This window comes from Mesoplodon mirus (genome assembly GCF_964341445.2).
Source record: "Mesoplodon mirus genome assembly, chromosome: 3".
NCBI classification, from domain to species: Eukaryota; Metazoa; Chordata; class Mammalia; order Artiodactyla; family Ziphiidae; genus Mesoplodon; species Mesoplodon mirus.
The window spans coordinates 130,878,416-130,891,672 of NC_138978.1; the positions used below are offsets into that span (position 1 = coordinate 130,878,416).

The 13,257-nt window shown below is 36.7% G+C and overlaps 1 protein-coding gene across 1 annotated transcript in view; it reads right to left on the bottom strand.

Annotated features, from left to right (window-relative positions):
* Positions 1–13,257, bottom strand: part of CATSPERE (catsper channel auxiliary subunit epsilon) — a gene marked incomplete at its 3' end in the record, with an annotated part of 244,905 nt that overhangs the window by 23,622 nt on the left and 208,026 nt on the right. Inside the window, exons 18-19 of the mRNA XM_082615756.1 lie at positions 6,394–6,493; positions 1,860–1,946 (exon numbers count right to left, since the gene is read on the bottom strand). Of these exons, the coding sequence (XP_082471882.1) occupies positions 1,860–1,946; positions 6,394–6,493 (187 nt within the window). The remainder of the gene's footprint in view (positions 1–1,859; positions 1,947–6,393; positions 6,494–13,257) is intronic.

Genomic DNA, 13,257 nt, shown 5'->3' on the forward strand with positions numbered 1-13,257 from the left:
TTGTTGGAATATTCCCATCAGTAAACATGTGGCTATTTTTCTCAATTATTAAAAAAAAAAGACCCTTTCTTCAACCCATTGCTCTCCAGCCACTACACTATTTCTCTCCTTACTGCAAAACTCCTCTGCAGAGACGACTATTCTTGCTGCTTTGAGTTCTTTTTTTCCATGCTAATTAATCCCACTTCAGTAAGGTTTTGTCTCTCACTATCCTACGAAAACTGATCCTGTCAAGGTTACATGTTACCTCTATGGTGATGAAGTAAATGATCAAGTTTCAATCCTCATCATAGTTGACCTATCTTAGTAGTGAATTTAACACACTTGATCCTTCCCTCCTTCTGGTGAGACTTGCTTTACATGAGGTCCAAAACATCATACTTGCCTGGGTCTTCTCTTGCTTCTTGGATTATTCCTTTTTCACCTCCTTTGCCTCTCCTCATTTCCCCCATCTCTAAATACTGAAATGACCCAAGATTTAGTCCTTTTCTTTTTATACCTACATCAGGGGTTCATAGCCTCATAGTGAGTGTGTATAAATATATAAAAATAGATTTTAAAATATATATAAAATTGTATTTTATTTCTATATGGGCCCTTTTGGCAATCTGGTGAAGCCTATGGACTACTATGGGCCCCTCTCAGAATAATGTTTTTAAAAATAATAACATAAAATAGGTTGCATTAAAAGGGAAACTAGTTATAAGGAATTTTAGATGTCAAAATATTAAAAACAATATGGCAACATGTTGCACATTTAAAAATATGTGTTTCTTTAAATAAAATTAGATAGAAGGGTCTTGCCCCAGGTCTAATAACTACCATAATTTTCTTGATAAAGTAGAAAGCATGCAATAACCATTTATGAGAGGGGAAGAGAGAATGAGGTGAAGAAGTATTTGTTGGGCAGTATTATGGGACCATTTTAATCATGAGATGAAAGTGAAACAAGTCAGCATGGGTATGTTTTTCTCTGGCCACAGTCAGGTGCTAAGGTGGACAGTTGAACTTAACTAAGGTTGTGATTTAGCTATGCAAACATAAAGAAGGGGGGGTAAAAGAATTGAGAGTCATATTAATAGAGTGATATGACTATTGACTGTGGAATTTAAGCTGGATAAATAGGGAAAAGAGAACCGGGGGTGGGGTGAGGGTGGTAGGATCAATGAATTGAAGGTTATGTTGAGCTGGAAGAACTGTTCAAAGGATTGTTGGAGTAAAGCTCCTAGAATAATGTTACTAGGAAGATAGGGAGTGGTGGATGGAAAATGGATGGTTTGGAGTTGGGAATACAGAGGGAGATACATATCTTTTGTATATATCTCTATCTTGACATGTATAGGTTCTGACGTAGAAGCAAAATAACATTCTTATTGTAGGGTTTACATTTTACAGGCTGAAGTCACATTTCATATGACTTATATGTCACATTTTATTCATGAGATATGATTTGATTTGCCAAATAACATAAATTAATTTCAATTTAAGAAAATTCACTTGAAAACAGTATAGGATTGATAACTGACATTCAGAAATGATCTTTTAGTTACACAAGATTGAAACTTCAGGCATTCTTTAGAAAGACTCAGTCTCAATGCTTTAACATGTTTGTCAGATATTTAATAATCTGCAAACAGATTTTCAGGAGAGAAAATTAAAACAAAATTGTTAGTAATGCAGGGGCAACAGAAGATCAAATAGAATTAAGATGAAGCATTTTGGAAATCATAATATAATCCAATAGAAAAATTGGATTTGATTTACAAAATCAAATTTAAACCCAAAGTGTTTCCATTAAGCACTTAATACTAAAACGCCAAGTTAGTTATTATAAATAAACAAGGTAATATTTTTCTTACCTCAGGTCCCCATGCTTCTTCTAACGGGAGGCCCTTGTTAAGCTCAGTCATTGACTTCCATGTCTGAGCTTCGTGCAAACAACCACTCTGTCAAAAGGTTTTATATATATATAGAAAGGTTTTATATATATAGAAGGGTTTTATATATATATGTTTTGTATATCAATTTATTTCTAAGTATTTAATATAGTTTAGTGCTGTTGAAAATTATATATCTAATTTTTAAATTATTTAAATGTTTGCTGATATACAGAAAAACAATGGACTTTTGTATATTGACCTTGTACAGAGAGAACTTCTTAAACTCACTTATTAACTTTGTTTCAGATGAACAATCATGTTACCTGTGCATATGAGTTTTATTTCTTCCTTTCCAATCCTTACACTTTCAATTTATTTGTATTGTATATTGTTTACCTTATTACAGACATCAAGAACAATGTTGTATAGAAATGGTTAGAACATGCCTCCTTGTTTCAGTCCTGATTTCAGTGGGACGACTTTCACATTTTCACCATTAAGTATAATGTTTTATACAGGTTTTTTTGTATCGACATTTTATTAGGTTAAGGAAGTTACCATTTATTTATAATTTTCTAAGATTTATTTAAAAAATAATGTTATGTATGGGTGATAAATTTTTAATCAGATGACTTTTCATCAACTGTTGTAATAATCTTATGCCTTTTCTTCTTTATACTGTTAATATAGTGGATTACTTTGATTTTCAAATATCCTCAACCCTTAATTTATGAAATAAAGAAAACTTGGCCTGGATGGATTATTATGATTATTTTATTTATTTGTTTTTATTTTTGGCTGTGTTGGGTCTTCGTTGCTGTGCGCGGGCTTTCTCTAGTTGTGGCGAGTGGAGTCTACTCTTCCTTGCAGTGCGCAGGTCATTGTGGTGGCTTCTCTTGTTGTGGAGCACCGGCTCTAGGCATGCAGGCTCAGTAGCTGTGGCACACAGGCTTAGTTGCTCCGTGGCATGTGGGATCTTCCCGGACCAGGGTTCGAACCCGTGTCCCTTGCATTGGCAGGAGGATTCTTAACCACTGTGCCGCCAGGGAAGCCCGATTTCTGATTACTTTTAAATGACTCTAGCAGTCCTTGATACTTCCTTGCTATTTGGTATGCCAAACTATTCTAGGCTCATCTTGTACATTTCTTCCTTCAGGCGTGGAATCAGCAATTTATCTAAGAATGCCCAGTACGTTTAGTGGGAAACGGTATTTCAAAACAACAATCTGGCTACTAAGGATACTTTCAGCTACTGATTAGTTATGTTTCTAAGATTTTAACAATCAGAATAGGAAAATTTTATCTATCTCTCTATTTGATTAATAAATTTACATCCAGAGCAATATCCAATACCTCATGAGTTCATGTTGAGTCCTATTCGAATTCAAGATTTTTGTCTAACTTCTTCTATCTTAACATATGTATCTTCTTGCTTTTACAACAAAACACTTGGTGAGGAATGGTAGTATTAGAAAATGTCATTATTACACATTTGTTTTATTTCACTTTATACACCTCAAAACTTTAGAAAAACAATACACCTCAAAACTTTAGAAAAACAATACAAATATTATCACCAGTGTCATGATTACTGAAAACACTTATACTTTTCCCTTGTACATGATCTTCACATTCTCTTATCATATTTTATAATTGTACTAGATCTACATAAGATCTAGTACATAAGATCTAGTACATAATTGTACTAGATGTACATTTTCATAACCCATTTAACGCTCATTTTGTTTTAGTCCTGTAAGTAACTATATACTATATTATAATGCTTCCTACTAGTCCTTATGTTGATATCTCTTTAGTATTTTTGATTTTCTGAAGCTTCTTACTTAGTAAATTACTCAGGAAGGGCTCCTGGGAACAATATTATCAGAGCTTTCTACATACTGATAGCGGTTTGTGCCATTTACAGTGTAATCAGTTTTGCTGGATGTAAAATCCTTGGCTTGTATTTATTTTCCTTTAGTATCTTAAATATTTGACTCCACCTTAGTATCTTAAATATTTGACTCCACTTTCTCCTGGCATACAACACTGCTATAAATGTCTGATGATACTGCTATAAATGCTATAAATGTCTGATGATAATTTAATTTTCCTTATAAATTTCTTGCTTTTTTGCCTATATTCCCACATGGGTTGGCTATTCTGACTTGATATTCTGAAGTATATGGTACGCTGCTTCAATGAGAAGTTAGAATTTTTTTTTCGGGGGGGTGGTTGTGTTTTGTTGAATTATTAGTATTTGTTTTGGTCCTTTGCCTTGGTTCTCCTTTTTCAGGAATTCCATTTATTCTTTGCCTATCCTCAATATTTGTCACTTTCTCTCCAATCATTTTTATTTCATCCTTCATTTCTTTCTTAAAATTTTTTCCTCTTTTAATTTCATGTATCTTGTAAGACATTATCTTTGTTCACTTTCATTTTTTAAAATGCTATTTCTATTGTATTCAGAACTTTAGGTTTGGGAATTATTTTCTTGCAGTAACTTAAAAATATTTTTCTTCAAAGACTTCTGTTTTTTTTTGTTTCTATTGAGAAATCAGCTTTAAATCTTATAGTTACTTTTTTGAAGGTAAGTTATCTTTTTTGCTCTGAATTCTTTAAAGACTCTTCTCTTTGTTTTTGATTTTGGAAATTTTACTGTGATGTTTTTGGATGCAGATTACTTTTTCTGTGCCTTGATGTCTTTCACCAGTTTTGGAAAATGTTGCTCCTGACCAACACTCTCTCTTCTCTTTTTTTAGGACTCCAGTTCTCAGATCTTAGCTTTGGATCTCCTTTATGTTCTTTTTCTATATTTTAAATCAGTTTATCTCTCTATGTGTAATTCTGGATATTTCCCTCTGACCTCTCTTCTAGATGGCTAATTCTCTTTTCAGTCATCACTCCCAATAGCTGAGTTCATACTTCCAGTTATTGCAATTTTAATTTTTTTTCTAGAAGTGATTAGTAGCTCAGATATTGGCATGGATAAGGCAGAAAGATTAATGTTTAAATTTGCGTAACACTAAACAAGAACAATACCGGGGAAAGTGACATATAGGCATTGGGAAGACAATAGCTGAAGGACTGAACTGTGGAGCTCAAGTTAGATAGGCAATGAAGGAAGAAAAATGGAAGAAGCAGAGGGTTCCTCTAGATATCTAGAGATATCTAGATTGTGTGAGAAAAAGTAGATATCTAGATTGTGTGAGAAAAAGAGGCAGAAGAGTAGTGGGAAAGAGAGAGCTAAAGGGTTCAGAGACTGAAATGTTTGCATTTATATGTAATTTTAATAGGAGGAGATATATTTGTTGGCTTTGCTGCAATAATAACTCCAACCCTCAGGGGTTTTACACATTAAATTTTAATTCTTGATCACACATAATCCAATGCAGATGTCCCTGGTTAAATGGCTCCTATGGATGACTCTCCTCAAAAAAGTAGATTAAAAACTCAGACTTTAAAAAATCTAGTGGCTTCTTGAAGTCCCTTATCCCCTTCATCCAGTTCATGTCTACTCCATCTTTAATCATTGCTCTAATATATTGACATGTGAAGGAAGATGGGAAGCATGGAGGTGCATGTGAAGTTCTTAAGTACTTCATCCTGGACACATATAACTTCTGCTCATACTCCAGTGATAAGAATCAGTGACATAGTCCGACTTAGTTGTGAATGAGGCAGGAATGTGTGATGGGATGGATTTGTTTGGTCACATAATTGCAGTAATGTGGAGGGGAGTAGCAGGTGGAATTCAGGTCTCTTTGTTGTCACCCGCATAGGTTCTACTTCTTGGAGAATTAAGGTCTCTGGTAGATGAGAAAGTTACTTTGGAAGGAGTCATCCCTGGTTTTGTATGAGATCTCTGACAAATCTCAGGAGTCAATGCTGGTAACTTCTAGAGAGGCTCCATAATGATGGGAGGCCCTCAAGGGCAAAAAGCCCCACATAGAAAGGATGGGAGTGAAGTGTGGTGATTTGGAGTAGGAAGCCCTTTCTGCTGTGGCCTGCAAAGTGAACAGGAAGAATAAAGGGGATTCACTGTAGAGGCTGAGAATGACCAGTCATGGAGGATGAAGGAAAACCAGGAGAGTGTGGGGACAGTGAAGCCACGGTCAGTGGGTCAAATGCTGCAAAGAAGTCAAAGTGAGATGAAGCCTAGAGTGTGTCCATTTGATTTAGCACAAATGTGATGAATGTCTGAGAGTGAAATGAAGGCCTGTAAATAATCAAACATTAAATACAATGTGGAGAGAAAATAAAATATTAATCAATAATTACATCATCCTACTATAAACATTATCTTTTCTGACCCCTTTAAGTCCGTTCTATAGGACAGTGATTTCTTTTTTCATAAATGAATTTTCATAGTCATAGAATTCAATATAGGTCATATTTTTTTTCCTACCTACAGCTGCCTGGTTCTGTTTTCCTTAGATAATTTATATATAGATTTAAAATAGAAAGACATCTAATTGCATGCTAAATTCTGTTTAAATCCCAAATGTCATACCTTCTTCATAGTGTTGTTAAAGCTATAGTCATCCCTGCCATGTATTTCCCACACTATGAAATTTACTTCAACATCTTCAACATAGCCACTGTCATTGTATCTGAAAGAAACAGCAAACACAAAAATAATAGTTTAGTGCAGAAGGGCTAAAAGCTCCAGCTCTCAAGACAGATGTGCTTAGGTTTGAATCCTGTCTTTATCACTTAGTTTTGTGACCCTGGGGAAGTTATGTAAACTCTTGAAGCCTCAACTTTCTTATCTGCAAAATAATAACAGTACTTACTGTATAGGTTTCCTTCAGCTCTCAAAATAAATCTCATAGTAACGAAGCAGAAAATGTTCACTTTTTTAACAGTTGGAACCATAAGTTCTCTTCAGTTTGATAGGAACCGTGTATTGATAAGGTGAGTAGGTGAGGCCATGCTGTCATGGCCGGTAGCAGGGAGAAAGATGGAAGGGAGCAATGAATGGAGGAAGGGCAAAGCAAGGGTTCCTTGGTGTTACTTAATCAGCAAATACTCTTTGGGTGCCTGTTATGTACCAGAGAATTAAAGCACAGAACTACTATGATTAGAACTGAGGGGCTTCCCTGGTGGTGCAATGGTTGAGAGTCCGCCTGCTGATGCGGGGGACACGGGTTCGTGCCCCGGTCCGGGAAGATCCCACATGCCGCAGAGCAGCTGGGCCCGTGAGCCAAGGCCCGTGAACCTGCGCGTCCGGAGCCTGTGCTCCGCAACGTGAGAGGCCACAGCGGTGAGAGGCCCGCGTACCGCAAAAAAAAAAAGAACTGAGGAGGTACAGATCTCTCTGGAGGAACCAGCTGGAAGATGTGGCTAAGTGTTAGAGGATCAGCAGCTTCAGTAAGAGTTGAGGTGGGGTTGAGAAGCAGAAACAGTCGTAAGCTCCCTGGAGCTATATTCATGCACAACCCCTGCTCAGAGAATGCATGATGACTTCCACCAACAGCAGACACCAGCAGACAGTCCAACATGGACAGGGTGCCCACTCCCCTGATGTCAGGACTGGAGACATAAGTCCCACTGAGCTTACAGTATTTACCCCAAACTCAGTAAGTTTTAAAAGAGATGTATTACTTCAAATTGTTATGATTTTTTCTGCTACCATATGAAAATAGGGCGTTGAGAAAAAAGCTAAAGTCAGTTACTGATAAAGTCATACCTTTGAATACCAGAGCTTGACTGTTTTAAAAATGGTTACATGCCTTCCTTCTCCATCAGTTATTGCCCATTTTTCTGAATGAAATTGTCCCCCACACCCCTTGGATGGAAATTTCACTTAGGACCTTGGTCTCAGGCAGGTTGCCTCAGTGTCTGATATATTTTCTTGCTTCACATCTCTGTGTCTATTCATAAAAAACAGCAGATGCTTCACAGTGTCCCCTTACTCACTGCCCAGATCTCTGCCTGACTTTGCAGTCATTCTGTCTAGCTTTGCAGGTCGGCTATAACTCACTACCATCCAACTATGGTCATGAAAAACAGTTTTTGTTCCTTTCTCACAAATTGAGAAGAAAACATTTTTAAGTGTCAGAAAGTGTTATCTGAGAAGCTATTTCTATCTTTAATTAGTTTTTAGAAATCATAGAGATGAACTCAGGTGTGGTTAAGTGGGGATTGGGGCAGTGGTTCTTCACTTCTTTCTTGGAATGTGATGGGGGTTATAGAGAACTCTAAACTCTAATGAGAGCTCTGGACCCTCCCCACAGGAAAATGCACACGTGTGTGGGCATGCACACAATTTTCTATACAGTTTCAGAGATTTGGGCAAAGCTCTAATTCTAGGAGCTTTGGAAGGTGCAGCATGTTTGACCACATCTTCTGAAAGCCATCAGATTCTTGAATTAATAAGAACTAGTTGCAAAGCCCTATGTTTTATTTAAATAAAAAAGGTCTTAACTGAACTCTGAGCAGGCATCTTTTGACAATCACAAAAGCAATAAGCTACAGTGTCATCTAGTGGCAATAAGGGTAAATTGCATGACATACTTTCTGGGCTTATAATGATCTTTGATGTTCTATGTATTTCATTGAGAATATGGGACCAAAATACTTGCCTGTGTAAGCATGGCTTATTTTCATTAAACTTCATTAATGTGAGATATAATACTAATTAAACCTGAGAGATTCATGAATGTTACTATATTTTGTAACTTCTCCCTACAATTTGTAACTTCTCCGCTATTGCAGTTCCACTTTGGGAGTTGGGAAGGAGAGACCTCTCTGTTGATCCATTAGACACATATGTTTTCAGTCCTGTGTGGTCACTCTAGATAGCCCATTGTATTAGCCTTGTCTTTTACTTTCTGTAATGTGATGCTTTAATGTCTAGGGCCTTGCTTACCTTGGAGGGATGCCCTTCCCAGGGTTAACTCCTAGAGATAGTAAACAGCTCTCCTAGGAATGCCTTTCATATGCAAACCAACCAATCCAGAGCCCATACCCCCAGCCACCTCTTTTATGGGTTGTCACACTGGGCCACTATCTACCTGCCCTAATCACCCCAAGATCAGATACTAGACAACAAGACAGTATTTACACCCAGAGCCCACAGATATTACTCAAAATAGCCAATCCTAAACCTGCTTACCCTGTCTCATCCATTCCTTCCCACAGAAAACACAATAAAGACTCTTACCTCTGTTTTCCCCTCACTTCCTCTGTCTCCTGACAGACCCTGGTGCTTCCTTCTGAGGCCCTACATGGTGTGCTGTGCCTCCTGTTTCTTGGGATCGGTATTTACAATATATACCTTCCTTCATGACAGTCATTTCCACGTCTGTGTGTCTTACCATATCTGATTAAAACAAATCTTGAGTAGCACCCCTGTTACCTGTTACTGAACTTCCTGCATCACAGTAGAGCAATTATGTCCCACTGTTTCCTCTGGGTTGCTTCTGTAGCACCAAATTTTGGTTTAGGATGGGTTGTCATGGGAATTAAGAAAGCAAAGAGGCAGGTGGGATGACATATTCCTAGGTGGATCATACTCCTAGGACTTGCTTTATTCTTATTAATGTTTGATAGTGAATCTGTTATTGTTTTATCTGTAAAATTCTGCCCAACCTTGTTCCTGAGCCATTCTCTACAAAGGTAAGGCATTTATTATAATTTAGAGACCTAGTCCACACACTAATTTCCTAGTGACTACCCATGTCTGCCTGTTTTCTCAAGGCTTAATTAATTAGCACCCAAATTTGCCTCTGATAAATACCTAATTGAACACCGGATTATCAACTATGTATTGCTATAGTTCAGTTGAATTGAACACTGAGCCTTATTGATCTGACTGCCCCTCTGTAGTTAACCTCAACTATTCAATCGATTATCCTAGAAGAATTGGAGGCAACAAGCTTTATCAAGTGATTCCTTGTTGCAGAGATACAAAAAGTTACCCCTAGGGAAAAGTACTGCCACAATAGTCCAAAGTAGTGCTGCTCCAAAAGTCCACTTTCTGACCCCAACATCTTCCATCTTTCACATCCTCTCACCTGCCCCTTGACCTCACAGGTACTTCCAGTCCTCTGTTTCCTGTCTGCTTTCCTGCTACACAGAAGTTCCTTTCTAACTGCTCTTCCTTCCCCAATCAGCCCAGTCTCATGGTTGATCATCTGACCTGCTCTCTCATTAGCATCCTGGATGCACTCAACTGTTCTTCCCTTTGCATGTAATATCTAACCTAAACATTGGATGATACCTATGACTTCTTCATCTGTGCATGTGCTACTCAGACATTCAGTGTGTGTGAGGATTGGACCCACTCATGGTATCTTACCTCAGTTGTGCCTTTGGTGTTGTCCAGTAATCTTTTTACTGGCCCTTAGCCAGCCCCTTCTCATATTACCCTCAGTGACCTTTGACATTCTCCTCAAAGACCCTCCTCAACCCCTCCCTTCTCTCAGTTTAGAGGTGGTCCTCCTTTCTACTTCATGTAAGTAAATCGAGGCTATCAGACATGACCTTTCTCAACTCCTACATTCCTATTTCCAAACCAGTCACTTTCTGCATTTATTTTTACTCCTTCCCTCCAAGTCTCAGAGGATGAATTGTCCTTTCAACTTTGCCATGTGGGCATTTGATTCTACTTCCCCAGTTTTCTTCATGGACCTTGCGCCTGTAGCTTAGGCACTTATTTTTTTTAATTAGGAAATATTTCATATATGCAGAATAACACAGAAAATAATGTGAAAATTATTACTTATCATTTCCATCCTGGTTTTATACTTTACTTGTATGTAAATGTATCCACAAATCATATATAGTATTGATTTATGGGTTTGAAAATATACATACATGATATTATACTGTGAATATCTTTTGGTGATGTTTTTTTTTTTCCACTCATTATTAGGTTTTGAGATAAAGCCATAGAAATTTCCAGTCTCTTGATCTCTGTTTTCCTCAGCAGGTCCTTCCTCGTCTCTCTTCCTTCCCTATCCAACCTGAACTTCATGGCTGATCATTTGATTCCCCCTTACAAGAATCCTAGTTCATTCATTTTAACTGCTATTTGGCATTCCATTGTCTAAATACACAGGGTATTCATCCAAATGTTCACTGTATTTTACCTTACATATATTTCACCACAATTTTTAAAAATCTGTACTTAAAAGATACCATAAATAAACATTTCAACCATCTGTCTTTTTTACTTTGTTTATGGTGTCTTCCACTGCAGATTTTTAAAAATTGAAGTATAGTCGATTTACAATACAGTTAAGTCCCCTACATATGAACCTGTTCCATTCTGAGAGTGAGGTCGTAAGTCCAATTTGTTTTGTAAGTCCAATTTATTTGTAAGTCCAACAAAGTTAGCCTAGGTACCCAACTAACACAATTGGCTATATAGTACTGTACTGTAATAGGTTTATAATACTTTTCACACAAATAATACATAAAAGCAAAGAAACACAAAAAAATAAGAAAACATTTTTAATCTTACAGTAAAGTACCTTGAAAAGTACAGTAGTACCAGCTACATCACTGCTGGTTTTACACTTGCTTCCAGAATCCTGGGCTTGAAATAAAGATACTGTACTACGGTTCTACACAGTACAGCACAGTAAAGTACACAAAAGCACAACCACTTGTAAAGCATGCACACACATGACAAAGTACACCAGACACGTGAATTAACTTACGTGATTGGACATGCGAACGCACGTTCGCATCTTTGAAAGTTGAAGGTTCATATGTAGGGGACTTACTGTATTATATTAGTTTAAGGTGTACAACATAATTGCTGGATCATATGGTAGTTCTACTTTTAGTTTTTTGAGGAACCTCCGTAGTGTTTTCCATAGTGGATGCACCAATTTACATTCCACCAACAGTGTACAAAACTTCCCTTCTCTCCACATCCTCACCAACATTTATCATTTGTAGACTTTTTGATGATAGCCATTCTGACAGGTGTGAGGTAGTATTTCAATATTTTTAGAGATTATTTAACTAACTATTATTTAACTATTAATCTAAATAATCTTATAGATTAATCTATGATTTTATAGATTATTTAAATAACTCCATTTAAAGTTATTACAAAGTAATGGCTATACTCCCTGTGCTGTACAATATATCCTTGTTGCTTATTTATTTTATACATAGTAGTTTGTGTCTCGTAATCCCATACCCCTATCTTGCCTCTCCCCTTTTCCCCCTCCACTGAAAAACAAAGGTTTCTGTTTTCTATATCTGTGAGTGTCTCTGATTTGTTATATACATTTGTTTCTTTTATTTTTTAGATTCTACGTATAAGTGATAACATAGAGTATTTGCCTTTCTCTCTCTGACTTATTTCACTAGGAATAATATTTTCTGGGTCCATCCATGTTGTTGCAAATGACAGAATTTCATTCTTTTTTTATGGCTAAGTAATATTCCAGTGTGTGTGTGTGTGTGTGTGTGTGTGTACCACTTCTTCATTATCATTTGTTAATGGACACTTAGGTTGCTTCCATATCTTGGCTATTATAAATAATGCTACTATAAACATTGGGATGCATGTATCTTTTCAAATCAGTGTTTTCATTTTCTTTGTATATATATCCACCAGTGGAACTGCTGGATCATATGGTAGTCTATTTTTAGTTTTTTGAGGAAACTCTGTACTGTTTTCCATAGTGGATGCACCAATTTACATTCCACCAACAGTGTACAAATGCTCCCTTCTCTCTGCATCCTCACCAACCTTTCTTATTTGTAGACTTTCTGATGGTAGCCATTCTGACAGGTGTGAGGTGATATTTCATTGTGGCTTTGATTTGCATTTCTCTAATAATTAGCAATGTTGGGCGTATTTTCATGTGCCTGTTTACCATCTGTACGTCTTCTTTGGAAAAATGTCTATTCAGGTCTTCTGCCCATTTTGTAATGTGGTTATTTTTTTGGATATTGAGTTGTATGAATTGTTTATATATTTTGGATACTAACCCCTTATTGGTCATATCATTTGCAAATATTTTCTCCCATTCTGTAGGTTGTAGTTTTGTTTTGTCAGTGGTTTCCTTTGCTGTGCAAAAGCTTTTAAGTTTGAATTAGACCCCATATGTTTATTTTTGCTTTTGTTTCTTTTTCCTTAGGAGACATATCCAAAAAAATATTGCTACTGTTCATGTCAAAGAGTGTTCTGCCTATGTTATCTTCTAGAATTTTTACGGTTAAGGTCCTACATTTAGGTCTTTAATCCATTTTGATTTCATTGATGTATATGGTGTGAGGAAATGTTCTAATTTCAGTCTTTTGCATGTAGCTGTCCTGTTTTCTCAGCACCACTTCTTGAAGAGACTCTCTTTTCTTCATTTTCTTGCCTCCTTTGTCATAGATTAATTGACCATAAGTGTGTGGG